The sequence below is a fragment of the Psammomys obesus genome, unplaced genomic scaffold (genome assembly GCF_907164565.1).
Source record: "Psammomys obesus unplaced genomic scaffold, mPsaObe1.curated_primary_1811, whole genome shotgun sequence".
NCBI classification, from domain to species: domain Eukaryota; kingdom Metazoa; phylum Chordata; class Mammalia; order Rodentia; family Muridae; genus Psammomys; species Psammomys obesus.
This window is the reverse complement of record NW_026596051.1, coordinates 18,282,569-18,302,489: the sequence shown is the minus strand read 5'-3', so window position 1 is coordinate 18,302,489 and position 19,921 is coordinate 18,282,569. Positions and strand designations below refer to the sequence as shown.

The window sequence follows — 19,921 nt, the reverse complement described above, 5'->3', positions numbered from 1 at the left end:
AGTGCTATGACAAATGACCTCAGAACAGTAACTCTTTGTCTGCTTGTCCCAAGTCAGGGGTACCCAGGGGCCCCATAAATGCATCCTTACCAGACAACCTGGGCCTCTCCCCCAATAAGCTTTTCCAGCCCATTACTTGTGGGCATAGCCTGCCTGCCTTGAGCTGGGCTGGCTTTACTGAGCATCCCTTGAGCCCCACAGCCCTGTGGCCCGAGTCAGGCACTGGGGGGCCTAGGCAAGCTGTGGCCACCTCACACCCATTGCTCTAACTGTCTCAGGCTCTCCTCCAATTCCTGAGCAGACAGACACCAAGTAGCACCCAAGTTTGCTAAAATAGGTGCTTAGAGGCATGGTGGGCCATGATGGGTACTGAGGACATGATGGTTCTGGGCAGAGATACTGGGGCCCAGTAGTGCCTGAGCATGGTGGGTGCTGGGAAATGGTGGTGCTGGGGTGTGTACATGATGTGGTGCCTAGGACAGTAGGTGGTTCTGGGGCCCATATCTCTGAGGATGGGAGGAGAGGTTGACCTTCAGCTCCCAAGTACCAAGCGACCTTCTCCTAGCAGCTACCCTTAACGTCACGGCCAGGCACCACTTCTCCCCCGAGCTTCTTTCTTCCTAGGGCCATCTCCAAGAGTAAGGGCTCCCCAGGAGGCAGCACGCAACACCAGTACTCAGCACAATGCAATACATGGCAGGTCTTCAGAAACATTTTATTGGGCAAAGTCTGAACGTCAAGGTGGGCTGTTGTGGGGGTCTATATTTCTAGCCCCTGTGATAAGGTTGGCCCTTCGATTCCTAGTTTGGCTCCTGAGGGCATTGTGGCTGGGGTGGCTCTTGGCTCTTCCCAGGCCCCTGCTGTCTCGAAGAGTCATGAGCTTCCCCTCAAACATCCATATGAACACGGAAGACAGTACAGGCTGGCGCAGTAGGAATTGCATGGTCAGGAGGACAGCTTCAAACAAAGGTGGCATGGTGTGCGCTGGCCTTGGGCTTGGTAGGCTCACCTGGGATGGGGCTCAAGCCAGGACCATTTGATAAAAAAGGTCCATCGGCCTTCACCCTCCTGGGACCCAGCTGCACCCCTAGGACGCTGCCTCCCCACCCAGGAGACACACCCGCAACGAGGTCCACGTCGATGATCCTGTTGACTGGGAGGCTTCCTCGGCCTCGGGCCCTGCCCCCTGTCACAGGGAGAAGAGAAGCCGTCACCTGCTTGGCTCAGCCCTGGGCTTCCTAAACCCACCCCAACATCCCTTCCCAGGCACCAAATCCACTCCAGACAAGGTGATCTCCAGCCATGGGCCCTGGACCTGGGCAGGAGGGCTGAGAAGGTCAGCGGGCACTCAACTGTCCGCACCTTCAGGGCAGCCATCATGCCTATCTAACAGGAGCCTCCACGGATGATTCTCTTAATTGGCCACCTCATGATAAGTGGGTCTGATAGCAGGCAGTGCCGCACAGTCCCAGCTGGGAGGGTCATGAACCACAGGCTGTTCTGACATGATGAGTAAGGGACCCAGGGCTCTGAGAATTGGAGAGCCCCGTGCAGTCCTTGACCCTTGACTTGTAGACCTATACTGAACGGACTCCAGGCCAGAGCTGGAAGTCAGGAGGGATGGGTTCATCCAGTGTGGAGCTGGAGTGGCCAGGAGGGCTCAGGACAACCCTTTGGGGTTGATGTCCCCTGGGAGTGCAGTAGGTCTCCCAGAACACAGGGAGAGGAAGCTGTCTCTGAGACTCTCTTCTTGGGCTTTTCCTTGCTCCAAGTGAAACCCACAAACAAAGAGCCAGGGCACTTGCTTGGATTCCTAGCTGCCTTGTTCTGATTGTTCACCTTCACCCCTAGCCAATATCTACCCTCAGTTTCTCTTGGGTACTGTCTGCATCCTTCAAGCCTTGGACACCCTAGGATCCTCCCATAACAGGGCCCCAGCTCAGCTCCGGCTCCCCTTACCCTTTCTTTTCTAGTGTTAGGGTCATCTTCACCCACACAAACTCCTCTGGGTCTGTAGTGACCCTTGACTTCCATATCAGCAACACCTACAGCCACCTGCTCCCGTCACTAACCTGTTGCCTTCACTGTCAACTCTCCCTCCCTTGCTGAAGCCCTTCTGTGCACTCCTCACCATCTCTCTCTGGTCTGAACATCTCCCTCATCTCCCCAGATGCCCAAAGCTGCCTGGGAAGTGTCTAGATCTCAAGATGGGTTTAGAAATCTTCACTCCAGGACTGCCTTGACCTATCCGACTGGCTGTGCACCGGATCTCGCACTAGCCTTGCAGAGATCTACCTATCCACTTCGGGTGTACTGTGGGTATCCCCATAGCCCAGTCACAGCCTGCAGGGATTTGTGAATGTCTCCATTTAGGACAGGTTTCAGTTCCCTGCACGGCACTATCCTGAGCACCTGGCCAGGGGCAGTGTCGCCAGGGTTACGGCTCCAAGAGAGCCCTTGAGCACCCCACTTTCCTTCTATACACTGAGATCAGGGGGATGGGATGCATGTTCTGCAGAAATGGATCCTCACTTCTCCACCTCTGGGAGCCCACGGGCAGAGCCTGGGGCCTTTCCTGCCAAAGCCCACAATGAATAGAGCAGAGTGATGGTCTCATCCCAACATTCCATTCCTAAAACCCAGAACATGGGAGTATATTCTACTAACTACCTACAGATGCAGTTCCTCCAACTGTAACAGGGAAAGCTTGCCATTAAAGGGGAAGATTTTGCTCCCTCTGCAGTCCCAAGTCCCCTAACAGACACAAGGATTAGAGGTCCATGATGGCCCAGCTTCTCTGTAGATCCATGGGCCCCCTTTACTCTTAGTATCCCACCTTACCCTTGGCCCAGGCTTCCAGAAGTGGCTTCCATGAGGCCTCATGTAGCAAGTTCAGGCTTGTACACAGGTGTACAATATCTCTGCTGAGATTCCCCAGCTTATCATTTGACAAGTTCTGGGGACACCTGAAGAGGCTCCTGGGCCTCAGCTGGTATCAGTAACAGGGAACCCAGTGTGGTTAAGACTGGGACTCTCTCCCAGTTTGCTCTATGGTCAATCAGCAAGCATTTTGCTAGGGCCTGCTGGGATCCAGTCTTGCCCTTAATTATCCTGCTTGACATCAGGCCTCCAAATGGCTCCAAATGACAGGCTACACAGCAGCAAGATGGGGTTATGTGTGAAGAGATCAGTCCTCAACCACTGAACACCACTGGGAATATTGATGTCGAGTGCCATTGAGTCCTGAAAGAACCAGTGATTCCACAAAGGTACAGGAGACCTGCTGTCCCCTCCAACCCCGAATGAGCACTCAGGAAGAGACTCCAACCTCTAGCAGCCCTGTCTATTCTGGGAACCAAGGAAATACACCTCACAAGCAGAAGCACCCTTATACTTCCTGCCTGCCCAGCCCAGACTTGCTCTGAAAATGTGGCAAGTCCCAGCCAGTGACTCAGGAAGCAACCATGTCAGGACCAGCCTACCTCCAAGGCTTCACAGAGCTCTCTGGGCTGGGAACAATGCATGGGACCCCACTGGTTTTCAGGAGCCACTGGGCAGGGCCAGTCTGGGACAGCAAAGTCAACACCACACCTCCTGGTGCCGGTTCCCTCAGGCTGAGGACTCTCAAGCACTCAGGCAAGACATGTCACATCTCTTTTCCTTCCCCCTTGGCCACCCACTGGCCTTTCTTCCTGGCACACTGGCCCTTGGCTAACCTGTGCTATTGGTCCCCTGACAGGGTCTTTGCCAGAACCCCAGAGACTGGGAACTACCTCAGCTCCTCTTGGGAGCTGGAAGCTTTCCAGTCAGCACTGGTGGCAGCTGTCATCCCCAAGCCTCATTTACCTGTAAACGTTCTCTGTGCCAGCTGCTGCTGCCTGCTCTAGGCTGGGCATGCCTACCCCCAAGGCCATCCTTAAGGGTCCATGCCTCACAGCTAAGCAGGGTGGGGCTCAGCCCCTAAGGTCAGCCCTCTCTTAGGGTCCAGCCCTAGTTGTTTGTCCCTCTTCCCATGTTTCCACAGGGCAGGGATTCTGCCCTGAGCTATGTTCCCACTCTTAGTCCTAATGCCTTCTTCCAAGGCCCCCAGATTCTCCTAGAAGAAAGGGAACACAAGACCTAGGCACAGCTGAGCTGTGAATGCAGGAAAACCTGAAAGGAAACAGCAAAAGAGGACCAGAGGCCAAGGCTCCATCATGGCCACAGGAACTCCCACAGGTTCCCATAGGGGCCTGCCAACTCCTGGCTCCTCATGGGAGAGAATTACTTAGCCTTGCTTCTGGCTCATGACCCTGGTCACCACTTGCCTTCACAAAGATCTTAGCTCAGGATCAGGGCTCTGACTGGGCTGGACTAGATTACAGTTCCTTATTCTACAAAGACTTCCTGGGTTTGGGCTCACGATTGCCTGGAGCTGGGATGGACATTGGTACAGAACACATTGGTGGACAGGAAATAGGGGAATCCAGAGGATGGCACCTAGCAAGGCTGGCATGCTGGGGTAGAAATCAGCGGGGCTAGGAACAGCCCGTGCTGGATGGGATGGAGTGGGGCAGATCAGGATAAGGGGACAGAAGTGAGCTCAGCTGGGGGATGAGGCCATTTTAACTCAGGAGTCTGGAGTAGTACAACAGGTACAGGATCTTGGGGCGTCAACAGGGACCTGAGATCTATTTGATACTAGCCATTGGACAAGGCCTGCTACCAGATGTGCTATGAACTGGCCCTGGCTGATAAGCTTCCTTGGTAACATGTCAAACTTGAGAATGTCAGGCTCTGGAGTGATGAGTTCTGGGCTGTCTCTGTGCCTCATGAGGGCTGGGCTTCCGGGGTACAATTTCCTTGAAGATGTGAGAGGTGTTCCGGGGGCCCTGGGGGTGGAATTGGATGGCACTTGCCAAGGAGGAAATGTCTCCTATAGACAGTCTGGATGGAACTTCAGTCCGGCGAGGCTGTGCACCCTCACTCCAAGCTCAGGAAGTGTGACACCATGCAGGGATGAGGAAGCACCCAGGCCGGGGTGAGCAGATATGCCTGACAGACTGGCTCTGACCACAGGGCAGCAGTCACGATATCTTTACCTCCAGGGTGAGGAACTGTCACAAGTCTGTCCCAAGCCTCAGCCACCTCTGGAAGAGTAGGCAGGTAGGTGAAGAGCTGCGGCGGGGAAGTGAGCTGGCAGCCCTTAGGAGAACAGGTGGGACAGTGGCACCAAATCTAGCCATGGTGAAGAGCCCAGTCCCTGGGGAGAGAACCAGACCACCCCTCCCAGGCTCCACACTACTGTCAGCTATGTGCTGAGTTGGGGATGAGGCTCTTGCCATGGTCAGAGCCGGAGACTGCTCTGTGGTTCTCACCTCAAACCCCATCACCACAAGCTTACTTCTGCAAAGCTTCTTTCCGCCTCGAAACAAAGTGTCTTCAGGGCAGAACTCCACACCCTCCCAGGATGTGGAGCAATGTACAGCATAGGACCCAAGCTCCTGACCCACACTGCCACCCCATCCAGAGGCCCTCTTCAGGCCCCCAGCATGTTGGCAGGCCATCAAATAGACAATACTAGAACGGTGACCAAGAATGACTGTCGAAACAACTCACACAACTGTGAAGGACAATCTCCAGTCTTGTCCACAGAAACTTCCTACTTGGGAAGCCCCACTCCAGGTCCCTGTACCCTTTGCAATGCTTTTGCAAAATAAAAAAGAGCACCCCACTAAGAGGGCTGAGAAGGAAGTTCTCCCAGGCTGGTGACACACATCTGCTTTTCCCTATCAAGAAGGAAGTTGGATATTTTGGAGTTTCCTATATCAAGACACAAATATACATGAAAGAATTGCATAGGGGCACTTACACACACACCCACACACACCCACACACACACCCCTACCAAAGTGTCAGAAATGTCAGTGGTCACATTTCACTGGATCACGAGGCTGAGGTGGCCAATATATCCCTAAAAACTACCTCACATTAGAGTAGCTGGGTGGATGCGTGGCTTTCAAACCCTGAAAACTGTAAGTGGCAGTCAGTTGGCCCACTCTGCTCAGAGACCCAGAAAGAACCCTAATGTGGGTACCTGAGGGTATAGGAGGCGCCTACAGGCAGCTTTCTCCAGCACTTCAAGCAGCCTCATTCAGCAAGGCACTCTCCCACATAGAGAAGCCCTGTGGTAGCTGGCTCAGAGAAACAGACTGGGGTATTTGGAAAGCAAGCTCAGCAGTGAAATCACAGGTATGGCCTTCTCCCCCATGCCGGGGCTACTGCCTCCAGAAGATGGAAAGTTATTAGCACCTATAGCCCTCTAATGATGCTAGCGATGGGCTGATGGGAGCCAAAACTAGTGTGCTGCAGCCAACGCACCCCTGTCCTTCTCCCATTGTCATCTCTTCCAGGACAAAGCCCAAGGGCTCCACATCCCTATCTCCCTGGGCACCAGAGACTCGCTTTCTTCAAGTCTAGTACCACCTCTGTTTTTCCCCATCCAGGGCACACCAGAAAAGGCCAGCTGGCCAGGCACCATACTGGGTGCCACTCTCCATGTGCCCGTGGCTTTCCACAGCAGTGACTCATACTCTAGCTATGGCACCAACATCTGAGCTGGCAGCCAGTGTGAGCAGAAAGAGGCTCTACAGCCACCCCAGAGAGGGAAAACAGGGCTTGAGGAACCAGGCCCAAGACCTCTCTGCTCTACTCACCTCTTCTGTGGTGGAAATACCCAGGCAATGACAGAAGGAGGCAGCCATGGAGACCACAGGCCTGAGGTGGGGAAGATCCTGCCACAAGGCAGGATTGGCAGGGGACAATTGTATTCCCATTTTCAAACCTGTTCTCTCCTGTCACAAAGTTGTGTGTGGCGGGCATGTGAGAGGACTTTGTGAACTGAATGGTCTCTTGAAAACCAGTGTATATGGGGCTGGAGAGATGGTCCAGTGGTTAAGCTGCTGCTCTTGCAGAGGAGCTGGGCTCGGTTTCCAGCATCCACACAGCAGCTCACAGCCATCTCTAACTCCAGTTCCAGGGGATCTGATACCCTCTTCTGGCCTCTGGGGGCACCTGACACATGTGTAGAGCACATACAAATATGCAGGCAAAACATACATAGACACACAATTTTTTTAAAAAAAAATTAATCATTTTAAAAAAGCCTGTTTAAGGTAAACTACTTAATTTCTTCAAAATGGTCAAGATGTAGAAAGGAATACATCCAAACTTTAATCCTAAAGAGAAAACCCACTCTCAAATGAGAAAGAAAGGAGTTTTCAGCCAGTACAGTGATGAGCTCTAGAGTTTATTACTCTCAGAAGAACAGAGTCAGAACACAGGCAGAACTGTAAACAGGCAGCTACAACGGAGCAGAAAGGAGAGGTGTGGCAGGACAGAGGTGCCCAAGCATGCACACAGGGCCACTTTATGGCACCTCATGCTTCCTCATCGGGTGTATCTCCAGTGGGTGGGGCTGTGGAGCGCAGCATGAGGTGTACCCTCCTGAGTGCCCAGATGTGTGAGGGTACATGAAACATGCATCAAGACTTGAAAAGAGCCGGCCTGGGAAGCAGGGCCCAGACGGGCACCCACGCAACCTGCTGCAGATCACAGCCAAGGCGTGAGACAGGAACGAGAGGAAACATGCACTTCAAGGCTCATCACTGTCGTTGTGGGGACACTGAGCACGGCCAGTGGCTGGCAGAATCCTTACCACTCGGGCACCCTGTCCCCACCCACACACACTGGACTCCATGCTTCCACTAAGAGAAATGCCTGGACACATTTGAGGCCAGCCAGGGGACAGCAGAGGCAGCAGGAACTGCCTAGTACAAGTGCACAGCTGGCCTGTGGGAACAGTCAGTAAGACCTGGCTGGCCACAGAGAGGCTGACAATGAGAACCCTGGTTCTTGTCAGCATTGTCTCTTGCTCATTTGCTTAAGACAAATACTTTCTTCCATCCTGAGGCTAAAACACTAAAATGGCAGCAAGCAAGTCTTAAAAGTAAGATCCACACCCAGAGACCTGAGCCTGTACAAGGTGTCACTGGAAGAGGGCTACCATTCCCACGGCACCTTCACAGGAACAGCTCAACATGTCGGATCTGCCTGAGCCTCAGTGACCTTCCCTGGGAGACTGAGCCTTGGCTGCCACCTGCTTTCCTTTCAGAAAAGGCAACGGAGGCCCCATAAATACAAGAGAAGGAGGCCATCCCTCAGGATGTTCAATACGCTGAAGTTAAGCAGGGGCTGCCTGCCTCGGTGTTCCCTTTATTAAACATGGAGGGGTGCAGGCTGTGGGCAGGAGGCAGGACAGGTCAAGGGCGTAGAGTCAGAACCTGGAGGTACCTGGTCTTGTAGGTCCCGGTGTGTCTTGGGGTATGGGGGGTGGCGGTAGCAGCGTGCTGTTGGGGCTGCTGATGTCCCCCTCCCCCATCAGGGTCAGGTCAGCCACCTGCTCATCCTCCACAGTCTGGATACCCCCAGCCTCCACTTCTGGTGATAGCCTCCTCCAGGCCTGTGCAGTATCCTCCTGCATGGTGGGGATACAGGAGGGCTTTGCAGGCTTCTCTCCGTGTTGGGTAGTCCCAGGAGGCCCAGGTGTGCTGTAGGCCAAACTGGGGCTGTGTGCGGAGCCAGGGCTATGAGCAGAGCCGGGGCTGTGGGCCGAGCCGGGGCTGTGGGCTGAGCTGGCGCTGTGGGCTGAGCTGGCGCTGTGGGCTGAGGCAGGGCTGGTTGCTGGGCTGTCACTGTAGCTCTCAGTCTGAGCTGCTCCCTCCTGGCCGTGGCCTGCCATAGCTCTCTTGATAAAGCCCTTGACTGGGGCTGGGCCGGACAGGGCGAGTTCTGAGGAACCAGAAGGTAAGCGAAGAAACTCCGGCAGCACCAGGTCTTCTTTCCTTAGCAGCCCACGCTGGTCATCGGCTCTGTTGCTCTGAGCTTTGGAAATAAGCTCAAAAAACTCTATTGGAAGAAAAGCCACAGTGACCATATCTGAGAGACTCACAGATGCATACGTGCCTCAGCTGACTGCTCACTCTTACCAGGGGCTTTTGCTGCCTTGAGCTGCCATCAGCAGCCAACAGGGGTAGGAGGTCAACCACACTACTTTAACCACAGAGCTGAGGCCAATGTCTGGCTGCCAGTCCCCCCAGAAATCACACTGTCAGGCCTGAGCCTGAAAACACCCCTCCCTTAGCAGGTGATCAGCTTGCTAGTAGGATGCTTCTAGTACTCTGGCATGCATTTTGCTCGTACATGGAGCTCTTTAGACCTGAGCACAGCTAAATTTGAGGTGTAGGTGGGGGTCGAAGTAGGGCACGACAGAGCCAGGGCCCAGCTGCACTGCAGACCCCCAGTGGATGGCTGAGAGAAAGCCTTAGCTGGAGGGAACAGAGGGCCCTGAGATCCACATGGCTCCCAAGTTCATTGTCCCACGCACAAGTGGCACTCTGGGGCTGAGGGGAAGGAGACACCTCATGCCACCCTGACCCACCTGAAGCATCCCAGGCCTTGGGCCAGAATGGGTACTTTGGGCTCAGCACCTGCCTGGTTTCTTCACTGCCTGCTCCAGAGCCTTTTCTTGCCACCATGCTGTGTTTCGTGTGACTTAAGTTCATCATTCACACCACAGGGGTCTGAAATTTCTCTAGTATCTTAATGGCTGTTTGTGACCCACAAGGAGTCCAACATCTTCCACCTCAGTGGTCCTCAGAAATGCCCACACTCAAAGTGTATGTGTTTCTTATCTGCTTAGTGGTCAGAAAGCCCAAGGAGACACTTCACGGCTCTACTCTGAAAAGGTTCCAGAGTAAAGGACATAGCCCACCCCTGCGGCCTCCACGTCCCAAGGGCTTCCTACAGAAATCCTGTGTCAGGACAGATCAGGCCTGCCTCCAGCCTCCATGGTCAACACAGGTCAGCAAACCCACAGCCCTCTCAGGCCTAGGACTTTGCCCTCCTCCCCCACATCTGACTCCTGCCCCCACCCAAGCTGGGCCCCAGCTCATGTCAGGGTCTGGGGTGTGGGGGAAGGGATGGCTGAAAGCATAGCCAGGGCTGCTGGTCTCTGGTGGGACCTTTGGCTTTCAGCTCATAACAGGGGATTTAGTGAATCTACACTAATAGCCCCAGTGTGACAAGGACCAGGCTACAGACAGGGCAGAGCAAGTTTAAGGACCGGACTGTGCATTTACTGGAAAACACGGAAGTTTTAAAAAGTACACATACCCTCTGCTTCGTCCAAATTAATTTTCTGATATTTTTTTTTCCCAATCTTTGCAATAGATTCTTCTCTCTTTGAAAGCCGGGGATCCCTAGCACTTTTTCCATTTTCTCCTCTTATTTTAATAGAGTTAGACTTGCCTAGTGTTCTCTCCTCTCCCTGCATCAGAAGGAAAGTCAAGTTCTACTGCATGTCAGCACACGGTAACATATAACTCATCAGTACAGTAAAGGCCCTGGGGGCCCAGGCATCGACAGCGAGTCTAGACACACTTCGAAAGTCAATCCCGATAATGGAGTAACACAACAGCATTTATGGCCCGCCCACCCACCCAGCACAAAAGAAGGCCAAAGGCTGGTAGCTCATAGCAAAGTGGAGGCTGAACCCCCAAGGGACATGGAGAGAAATACCCACAGGGGGAGGTGCCCAATCCTGAGCAGAGCCTTAGCCAGCAAAATGGGCGACAGCAGGCACAAGGAGCCCCAAGAGGTGGAGGCTGAGGGAGAGGGCCAGAACGGCGTGGGACAGGAGTAAGGGGAATTACCATAGCCGAGTGGTTTCTGGGGCTGGAGTTCACAGCTGAGCTCTGTTTGACAGGAGCACCTTTCTGTTTGTCTGTGGACACTAAACACATGAAACAAGCTATGACCAGAAGCTCACAGTGCCCTCTGAACAATAAACACAATTCTGTGTGTGCTATGAGAGCAAAAGTCCTCTCCATCCTTTAGCTAACACGCGCACACAGGCTAGTCTCCCCTCAGCCCACCTGCTGCAGCTGGGAGAGGGGCAGCGGGGCACGAAGGGAGGTCTGTATATTTCCTGGGACACTGGGAGGCTGATACTGAAAAACTCAAGCCACACACCACGTGTCACACATGTTCCTTTAGAACCTGGCCTTTGCCCCTGTCAGGGTGCTACCGGCTTCTGTGGCATCGTGCCTGAAGACCATTGTCTGGCTGACTAGAGTACTAGTTCCCAGCACCCTGTGAGTCTGAAGCTCCCGAGAGCTCACTTGCACACAGACACCCCCCCCCCCCCCCGCCTTGCAAGCCCTGGAGGAAAAGCTGTTGACGGGCAGAGCTGGCTGGCTGTCCTGTGGAAGCTGTGCAGACAGTGCTCAGCTCACCAAACAGCACCAGGGCCAGGCTGTAGCATTTTCTAGGGTGGAGGATGACCAATGAAGGGAAAGGTTCCTCTGTAAGGAGATGGAAAGAGATAGGAACTGGAGTAGCTGTAGCCCAGGCCACAGCTACTATTTGCTAAGCCCTGGGGGATCCACTTGCTGAGAGTGCGCAGAAGTCTTTTGGGCACAGGCCCTGTGGGGAACCTAAAGTTACCTGGAAAGCTTCACACAAGGGACCTCCAGACAGATCATTCCTCCTCAACAGCTTCTAGAAAGTTCTCCCACACCTGGATAAGTACTATGGGATATCAGAGGAAGTGCCTCTCCCATGGGTTCCCTGTGCTAGCGCCCTCAATAGTATTGGTCACTGAGGCTTTGGATGTATGGGGGCCCAGGTGAAGCTCTGCCCAGGACTGACCCAGGTCAGGACCTTGGCTGTTGAGGTACTGGGTGGGACGGACTTGTGTGGTCCACTCAGCCCCACATATGAGGAATAAAATGGCAGGCTGCTGGTGAGCCCAGTGCCAGTACCTGCTGGACAAGACCATGCCCACCACTGTCTTCACTGCTTGTTTCACCTGGAGGGACAAATCTCAGAGGAGGGAGCTATATTAAAGATAGGAGACCCAGACAGGCTGCTAAGTCCTTGGGTCCCTGCTTTGTATCAGCAAAAGCCTCTAAAGAATAGAATACCTTCTAGCACTTTCTGCCACATGAACATCCTGAAGTGGCAGCCAAGGACTGCCACTCTTTCTCCAGCCGAGAGGAGCCAGGGCTCTCCTGCCCCAATCCTGCTGCCCCTTCCTGGGCTGGGCACAGGAGGGGTAAACTGCCATGTGAGGGGTCAGCAGGCCCCACAGAGCTGCCAGCTGTTCATGGTGTGGTTATGAGACACCACTGGACAACTGAGTGGCAGGGTGGGCGCTGGCTGCTGGGGGATGCAACCTTACCTTTCCCTCTGCAAGGATCCCTCTCCTCCAGGATGACCCTCTGTCCATCCAGACTTGATATGGGGGCACCAAGGTCCAGGGGCTCCTTCTCCCCACTCTAGAGGCAGAGATGATGCACTGAATCATTTACCCAGCTTGGAACTTTCTGGAATAGTTGCTTTTAATCCAGCCACTGATAGTAAGACTAACCCAGGTTTAATGGAGGGAGCCTCAATCCAGCTGGCCCCAGGGTCAGGTCACCCAGCCTGGCTGACCTGTGGGAATATGGAACCCTTAGAAGCTGGTGGAGCAGGTATTTCAAAAGTCATTTAAAGGGGCAGCAGAACAACCCAAAGACAAACTAGGAACTCCTCCACCCCAGAGAAAAGGTTGGTATCCATTTGTCAACACTCGGTCACTTCATCTGGCTTCTCTTTCAACACTGCTCATAGTCTCCATGGCAGCCAACCTAAAACCACCATGTTGATCCCCAGACTGCTCTGAGGGAGACCCTAAAGGTAGGGTGCAGGAAGCCATCTTAGCAGCTCTAGGAGGTGAGTGGCCGGGTGCTCTGACTGCTCAGGATGCTCTTTCCCTCTGTTGGTCACTGTGTTGCTCTGCCTGTGTGACTACCACAGCTTTAGGAAGGAGGAGAGGAGAGACATGCATCCTGGCTGCCAGGCTGGGTTTGACTCTGCAGGCAGATTTCTGAGCTCTAAACTGAAGCCCACAGCAGGGAAGTGGTATCAAGTTCACCCAAAGCTAGAACCTGTGAATAATTAAGTAGATTCCTCTTGTTTACTTCAAAGCTCTTAAACAATTCCAAGGACAATTTCAGGGAAAATTCAAAATTTAAGAATACTTGAAATCACAGCCCAGTATAGTGATGTATGTCTGTAATCCCAGTACTTGAAAGACAAAGGCAGAGGATAAGGAGTTCGAGGGTAGCTTGGGCTACATGAAAGTCTGTCTCAAAAATACCAAAACAAGCCAGGCGGTGGTGGTGCACTCTGGAGGCAGAGGCAGACAAATCTGAGTTCAAGGCCAGCCTGGTCTACAGAGCAAGTTCCAGGACAGCCAGGACCACACAAAGAAACCCTGTCTCAAAAAAACAAAAACAAAACAAAAAAATCACGACAGCTTAAAGTTGTCAGGAGGCATGGCAGATACCGTACCTCAAGCCACTACGAGTCAACACTGCCTCAGGGCCAGAGCCTCATCCCAGCTGCTGATCCATAAACACCCCTGCAGACAGGAAAGGAGCAGGGAGGCCTGCTGTCCTCCTCCTCAACCTCACCTCCATAACCAACCCCTTCTCACAATAGGGGAGGGAGCAGCCCAGGGTATAAGTGCATGTGAAACTGCCAGTCTGTCAGTGAGGGGGACAGGGACACCTGTGCCCTGGCAAACTGCCCACCAAGGGGGTACTGACTGTGCTCCTGTCACACGTGAAAACGGTGGAGATGCTTCAGGATGTTTCTTCCTTCAGTTTGGTTCACGTGAAGCAAATATCAACCTTTCCAATAATGAACAGTGTGCAAATAAATTAACAACAGAGAAAATGGGCGATAGAGGCAGGCATTGTCCTTAGCCTCGGGAGGACAGAAACATGAAATGAGAAAGGGTGCAGAGGTACTAAGGGGCAAGGTAGGGCACAACCCTGGTAGCGGTGCTCAGGCCCCAAATGACACTCACCAGCCTCACCAGCAGGCTACCCAGGTCCAGGCCATACTTGGCCACCACCGGCCGCAACACTTCCGTGACAGGCTTGGTGGGCTTGGCCTTGAGTCCCACTGACCGGTTAATTGGAACGAGATCCAGCCTGGAGGTAGGACAGGAAATATTCACAAAACAGCCAGTTCTGGCTTCACCACTCTCAAGGCTCTCCTCAACAGAAAAAGATTCTGCAGCTTGGGGACCCCATCGATGAAGCCCCACCTTGGAAGGAGCACTCCCCTGCATGTGGAAGGAAGTCCACGAGGCTCTTCTGTGATTTATGATTGGGCAGAGGGCTGTGGTCCTCAACCTTCAGGATGGAGCACTGAGCAGTCGGACCACTGCCTGGCACCCACTAGGAAGGGACTCCCGCCTCTTTCCCCACTGACTTTAGGGCCAAGTATGCCATGTGGAGTGCCTGCCCCATTGCCAAGAGTCTGGTGGAGCACTGACATTCTTTTATGGCCAGTCGTGGGACAAGTACATGCTTATTGAGTAAAAACAAACAAACAAAAACAAACAAACAGATTAGCAGGGAACAGAAGTTCTGAGGCTCAAACTATGGGTCTCCAGAAACCTGTCTGCTGTTCACTTACCGAAACAGAGTTCGCTTTTCCAAGCGCAGGTCCCTGGTGGCCAGGATACTGCTGTCCTGATGCAGCACCAGAGGCTGAGGAACAAAGACACCAGAGTTAGTAAGGGAGCACGTGGGCTTGACATGGAACAGCACACAGCTGCAAGAACAAAAGAGTAGTTTCAAAATTAGCCAGACACCCTCTAGACACCACGTTGTGCTGCCATGCACCCAAGAAGCCTCCACTTCCAGCGGCACTGCTTCGCAGGCAGGAGGTGGCAGTGGTGGTGTCAGGAGTGGAACACTAACAAGGCCAAGGGGAAGGGAGAAGGCAAGACCAGGACACCGGTGGCTCACTCCTGCCTGGCACAGTACCTTGTCTCCGCCCACCAGGAAGAGGTCCACTGCAGCCCCGTTGATGCCATGCCGCTCACACAGCCCAGACAGGATCTCTTTGATGGAAAAGCCGGACTTGACAGCAACCACACAGGATGTCCCGTCTGGGAGGTGGACACAGCAGTGTTTGGCAGCCTTATCTCTCTCAAGTGCTGAGGTCCTGCAGGCCTCTGACTGTAGGGTAGGGAGACAAGTGTCGGTGTCAGGAAGTAAGGCAGTACCTCCAGAGGAAGATTTAGATTGCCTGGTCTCAGGTGCCCAATAACCTGCCTGTCCCCCCATGTAGTTACATACACACACACAGAATCTACCAGAGGGGACCTCCTGACCCCAAAGCTGATGGTATGGTAGGGTTTGGAGGCCAGGGCCAGGGAGGGCACTGATCTCTCTCAACTGCGGTAACTTTATGGCTCACAACTGAAGCATGCCTGCTGTCCCGCCAGATGGGATTGTCCTTCATGCTATTCAGCTTGGGCCCACCTGACCTCTGGAACCTGAGGCTGTGATAATGAGCTGCCCACAGACCTGCAGGTGGTCCTAACCCTCCTGTTACAGCATTAGATGCTTGTCCTGAGGGCACAGACATGCTGTGAAACCTGCTTTCACAGCCATCTCAGACCCGCTTCTTCCCCAGCGTCTGAAAAATTTCTTTGCCTGTTACTTCAGAAAATTGGACTGGATACAGAAATGACCCAAGAACTTCTCCTAAGTCTCTGCGGCTCCTCCCATGGCTGTAGAAATGGCAGAGCCAGTTATTAGCCTCCTGGTCACCATGGGGAGGAACCTGGGATGGCCACTGGATGGCAACAAAAATATGGTCCTGCTAGCCCCACTGCTCTGGCCCACAGCCATATACCCATAGTTATCTGTGAGTTGTGAGGCCAGAGAACTGGAAGCACAGGGGAGACCCCAGGCACTGGCCCACCACCCTGCTGACACACAGGCAATGATCTTCATGTTTTCCAACAGTAAGCTGGGGTACTGGGCAGCAATAGGTAGCTCGTGGTTGCCTTGATAGGATGTTTAGAGCAATGAAAGATGAAATAACCACCTACACTAATGTTAATTGTTGATGGCTAGTCTCAAATGTCACAATGCTGACAACCAACAAGGTTTCCCAGAATTCTTATCAGACAGTGGTTGAGAACGTAGCAGGTCTTAAGCCCTACCCAGCTCCCCTCACAGCAGATTAGCAAAGAGCAGGGCAAGCAGCGTGCCCTGAAGAGACCTGCGGCACTAGGCCTAGCTTTTTTTTTCTCCATGTGTATATGCTATTTTATTTTTTTATTTATTACAATTTATTCACTTTATATCCCAGCTGTAGCCCCTCCTTCATCCCCTCTCAATCCTATACTCCCTCTCTCTTCTCTTCCTATGCCCTTCCCTCAGTCTATTGATAGGGGAGGTCCTCCCCCTTTCCATCTGACCCTAGCCTATTAGGTCTCATCAGGACTGGATGCATTGTCTTCCTCTGTGGCCTGGTAAGGCTGCCCCCCCCCCAACCAGGGGGAGGTGATCAAAGAGCCAGCCACTGAATTCCTGTCAGAGATATCCCCTGCCCCCCTTACTAGGGCACCCACTTAAGAGGCTGAGCTGCCATGGGCTACATCTGTGCAGGGGTTCTAAGTTATCTTCATGCATGGTCCTTGCTTGGAATATCAGTCTCAGAAAAAAAACCCTGGGCTCAGATTTTTTGGTTCTGTTCTCTCCTTGTGGAGCTCCTGTCCCCTCCAGGTCTTTCTATCTCCCCCTTCTTTCATAAGATTCCCTGCACTCTGCCCAAAGTTTAGCTATGAGTCTCAGCATTTGCTTCGATACCCGGATCAGTATTCTTTCAGAGGCCCTCTGTGGTATTCTGTCCTATTCTGTTTTCTCCCTCTTCCAATGTCTACCCCGTTTGCCTTTCTGAATGAGGATTGAACAGGTGGTAGGAGGCCAGCAACTAGGATCCCACAGGCAGACACAAACACTGGAATGCTGGAGTCAACAGGAGGTTTGAGCATCAAACTAAAGACAAACCCCTGCTTCAAAGCATACTGTGTGCTCTTAGTGGGAGTTCAAAAAAAAAAAAACTAAATCAGAACAAAGGAATTTAAGAAATAAACTCAAGGCTAATTTTAGTCCTTACACAGCACCCTTCTCCACCTACTAAACAGTTTCTCACACTGCCCCAGAAATCCTGGACTGGGAATCCTGAGGTCTAGGGGATCCAGGGCCAGTGTCCAATCCTGGGACCTTGTTTTTGAAACAAATGCTGAGCTTCTATGAGCCAGGCTTCACCTACCAGCTGGTAGGCGTAGCCTGTGACCCTTGGAATGAAGGGAGGTAGCCACTCACCAGGTCTAGGCTCCCTGCAGAAGACACAGAGCCCTGGGACTCCCGACGGCAGAGGCCTCCGTTGGCATGAAGGGCATCTTGAAAGAAGGGAAAGACTAGGATGAATGAGAAGCCACAGCTTCATGTGTCCTCACCCAGTACAGAACTCCTACCTCATCCCTCAGACTTGAAAGACATAATATAACAAAGCCAGAGAGACAGCAAATATCACAAGCCCTTCCAGTCGCCACCTTGCTCCACTGAGGTTTAGTCAAACAGCTCCCTAACAGCAGAGGCCAAGGTTAGGGCCTCCTTGGGGCCCTGTAAGACTTGAGACATTGCCAGGCACCAGAGAGCAGGAAGCAGTGCTATACAGGCCAGACTCATGTCCCTTGGCGGGTTCTCTTCATTTGAGCTATGATTTCTATCTCAAAGTGTTTTGGATCTGAAGAAGATTGTCCCTGTGACCAGCTGGCTGCTCATTTTACTGGTGACTCACTTCCCATCTTCTTCCTCACAAATCCTGTTCAGAGCCAATAGTCAAACTCACTAACTTGTTCTAACCATAATCTAGGCTGGTCTACATACCATGAAAGAGCTTAAACACTGTCCTCTGCCAAACAGACTGACACTCAGGCTCCTGGATCCAGTGACCTACCCTGAACAAGTAGCTTTTCATTCATCTACAGACCCTGTACCAGATGGACTGAGCGTGTGCGCTCTAATGAAGTGCCCTGCAGATGACTCTGCAGGCCTGCCAGGTACGAGAGGCCTGCAGGGTATACGCTCCCCATCTTCCAGTACCCACCCGCCAACCCAATGGCTGGTGCACAGTCACTGGCACGGGCGACAAGCTGTGCCTGGTGACAAGGAATAGTATTTGTTTCTCTTTGTTTGATTCTGTTTTCCAAGTTTTCTACTGAAGCACCTGTTACTTTCATAGCAGGAAGGAAAAGAGCCCAGTCAGCCAGACTCCCTGCATTGAGGAGTTTCCAGAAGGGTTTGGAGCAGGCTTGCTTCGTAGGCTGGCTCAGCCCCAACTCTACTGCATTCCCAGGATCTGTGACATTTCCTCATCCCTCCAGACAATGCTCCCGCCACGGCCTCTCATGTCACCGTGGCCATCAAGCTCCTGCCCACAACAATGGGGTCTGCATCCACATACCATGGGCGTGGTCGCCATGGTCCTTCTTCTTCTGGGACCGCCCCGTGCTTCTGCTCCTTGACCATGAGAAAAAGGCACCTTTGCGTTTTTTCTCGCTATCCTCGTCCCCCACATCTTCATTCAAAGACCGTCCTGATTTGGATTTTCCACTTAACTGTCAGCAAACAGAAATTATCAGTTAAGACACCAAGGTTACTTTAACATTGCATGAAACACCAAAGGGGCCAATACAGAGCTCTATGAGTAAGGATTTTGAGGAAGAATCTAGATACTTCAGTGAATCAAGGGCACAGTCCTGACCCTCTCGTTCACCAGTGAGATAGCCAGGAGCCAGAGGGTCAGGAAAGAGTTCAGGGATATCTGTGTCCTGCATGCCCCTCTCCCAGCTGGTGAAGGGATGAGCCAACACAGCCTCACTCTCACCCCCACAAGGGCTGGCCCAGCACCTTTTTTGGTGTGGACACATTGGAGTGGTCGGAGTTGATGCTGTGCTTGGAAGCTGGGCTGCTGGGGACCTGCTGGGAGTCAGGGAGGGTGCGTCCCTCCACCTCCGCCAGGACGCATTCTTGGTACAGCTGGGATTTCAGAAATCGAGTATAGCTATCAAACTTCATCAGGTTGAAAATCTGTGGAGCAAATGCAGTATGGTTACAGAAGGAATAATAACTCCTTGAGTCCCTAGGTGGTGCAGGAGATCTGTAGCCGTAAATGTCATTTTTGCCAATTCTTTCCTATGCCCCAGGGAATTCTGAGGTTAACTCTCCAGGGATCCTTCAGATCTCTCTCTTAACAGCTTCTCCTTTACCACTCTCAGTAGGAGCAGAGTCCTAGGAGTTCTGCACAGCCAGAGCAGGCAGACTCAGGATTGTGGCTGCAACCTGAGCAGTTCTTCATTTCCTAAGGACTTGGAAGGTAGCTCTCTCAAGGGTAAGTGCTGCCTGGGGAAGATCCTTTTCCTTTTTTTTTTTTTTTTTGTTTAAAGTTAATTGCTGCAGTCTAATGGCACAGCAGCTGACTGTGTGGGGAGTGTGCTCTGGACAGGCATCACTGGGTTAAATCACATGCACTTCCAATATTAAGACACAAACATGTAAACAGGGTGTCATATATTTCCTGTGATCCAGCACTCAGAGGCTGCGGCCAGAGTATATGAGCTTCAGGTCAGCTGTGGTGGGCTACGCAGAGAGACCCTATCTCCAACAACAATGGCTACTACTGCTAAACCCATACCACCAGCACACAGACAGGCTCAGAGAAATTTGAATGTATGCTAGTTTGGCAGCACAGGTACTCACTGAAATAGTACTTAAAAGTTTTGAATGTAGATCTTTCTCTGGGTGATACAATGCAGTATCATCCTCTCTCAGATGCTGGGAGTGACACTGAACTGTGGCTCCAGGTCAGCCCTGCAATCCTGAAGAAACCACTGACCTTCCATAATGTGCCTTGTGTGTGTGTGTGTGTGTGTGTGTGTGTGTGTGTGTGTGTGTGTGTG

The 19,921-nt window shown here is 52.6% G+C and overlaps 1 protein-coding gene across 3 annotated transcripts in view; it reads right to left on the bottom strand.

The window, feature by feature from the left end:
* Positions 1-718: 718 nt before the first annotated feature.
* Positions 719-19,921, bottom strand: part of Rgs12 (regulator of G protein signaling 12) — an 87,113-nt gene continuing 67,910 nt past the window's right edge. Inside the window, exons 7-17 of one of the 3 annotated variants that reach the window (XM_055624191.1) lie at positions 18,873-19,052; positions 18,427-18,580; positions 17,283-17,359; positions 14,925-15,119; positions 14,572-14,645; positions 13,955-14,081; positions 12,281-12,377; positions 10,752-10,831; positions 10,213-10,366; positions 8,332-8,946; positions 719-1,186 (exon numbers count right to left, since the gene is read on the bottom strand). In XM_055624191.1, coding sequence (XP_055480166.1) covers positions 960-1,186; positions 8,332-8,946; positions 10,213-10,366; positions 10,752-10,831; positions 12,281-12,377; positions 13,955-14,081; positions 14,572-14,645; positions 14,925-15,119; positions 17,283-17,359; positions 18,427-18,580; positions 18,873-19,052 — 1,980 coding nt within the window. In that variant the 3' untranslated portion in view covers positions 719-959. Of the gene's footprint in view, positions 1,187-7,267; positions 8,947-10,212; positions 10,367-10,751; positions 10,832-12,280; positions 12,378-13,954; positions 14,082-14,571; positions 14,646-14,924; positions 15,120-17,282; positions 17,360-18,426; positions 18,581-18,872; positions 19,053-19,921 lie in introns of those variants that run through there. The other 2 variants (XM_055624189.1, XM_055624190.1) reach the window with 2 other exon arrangements.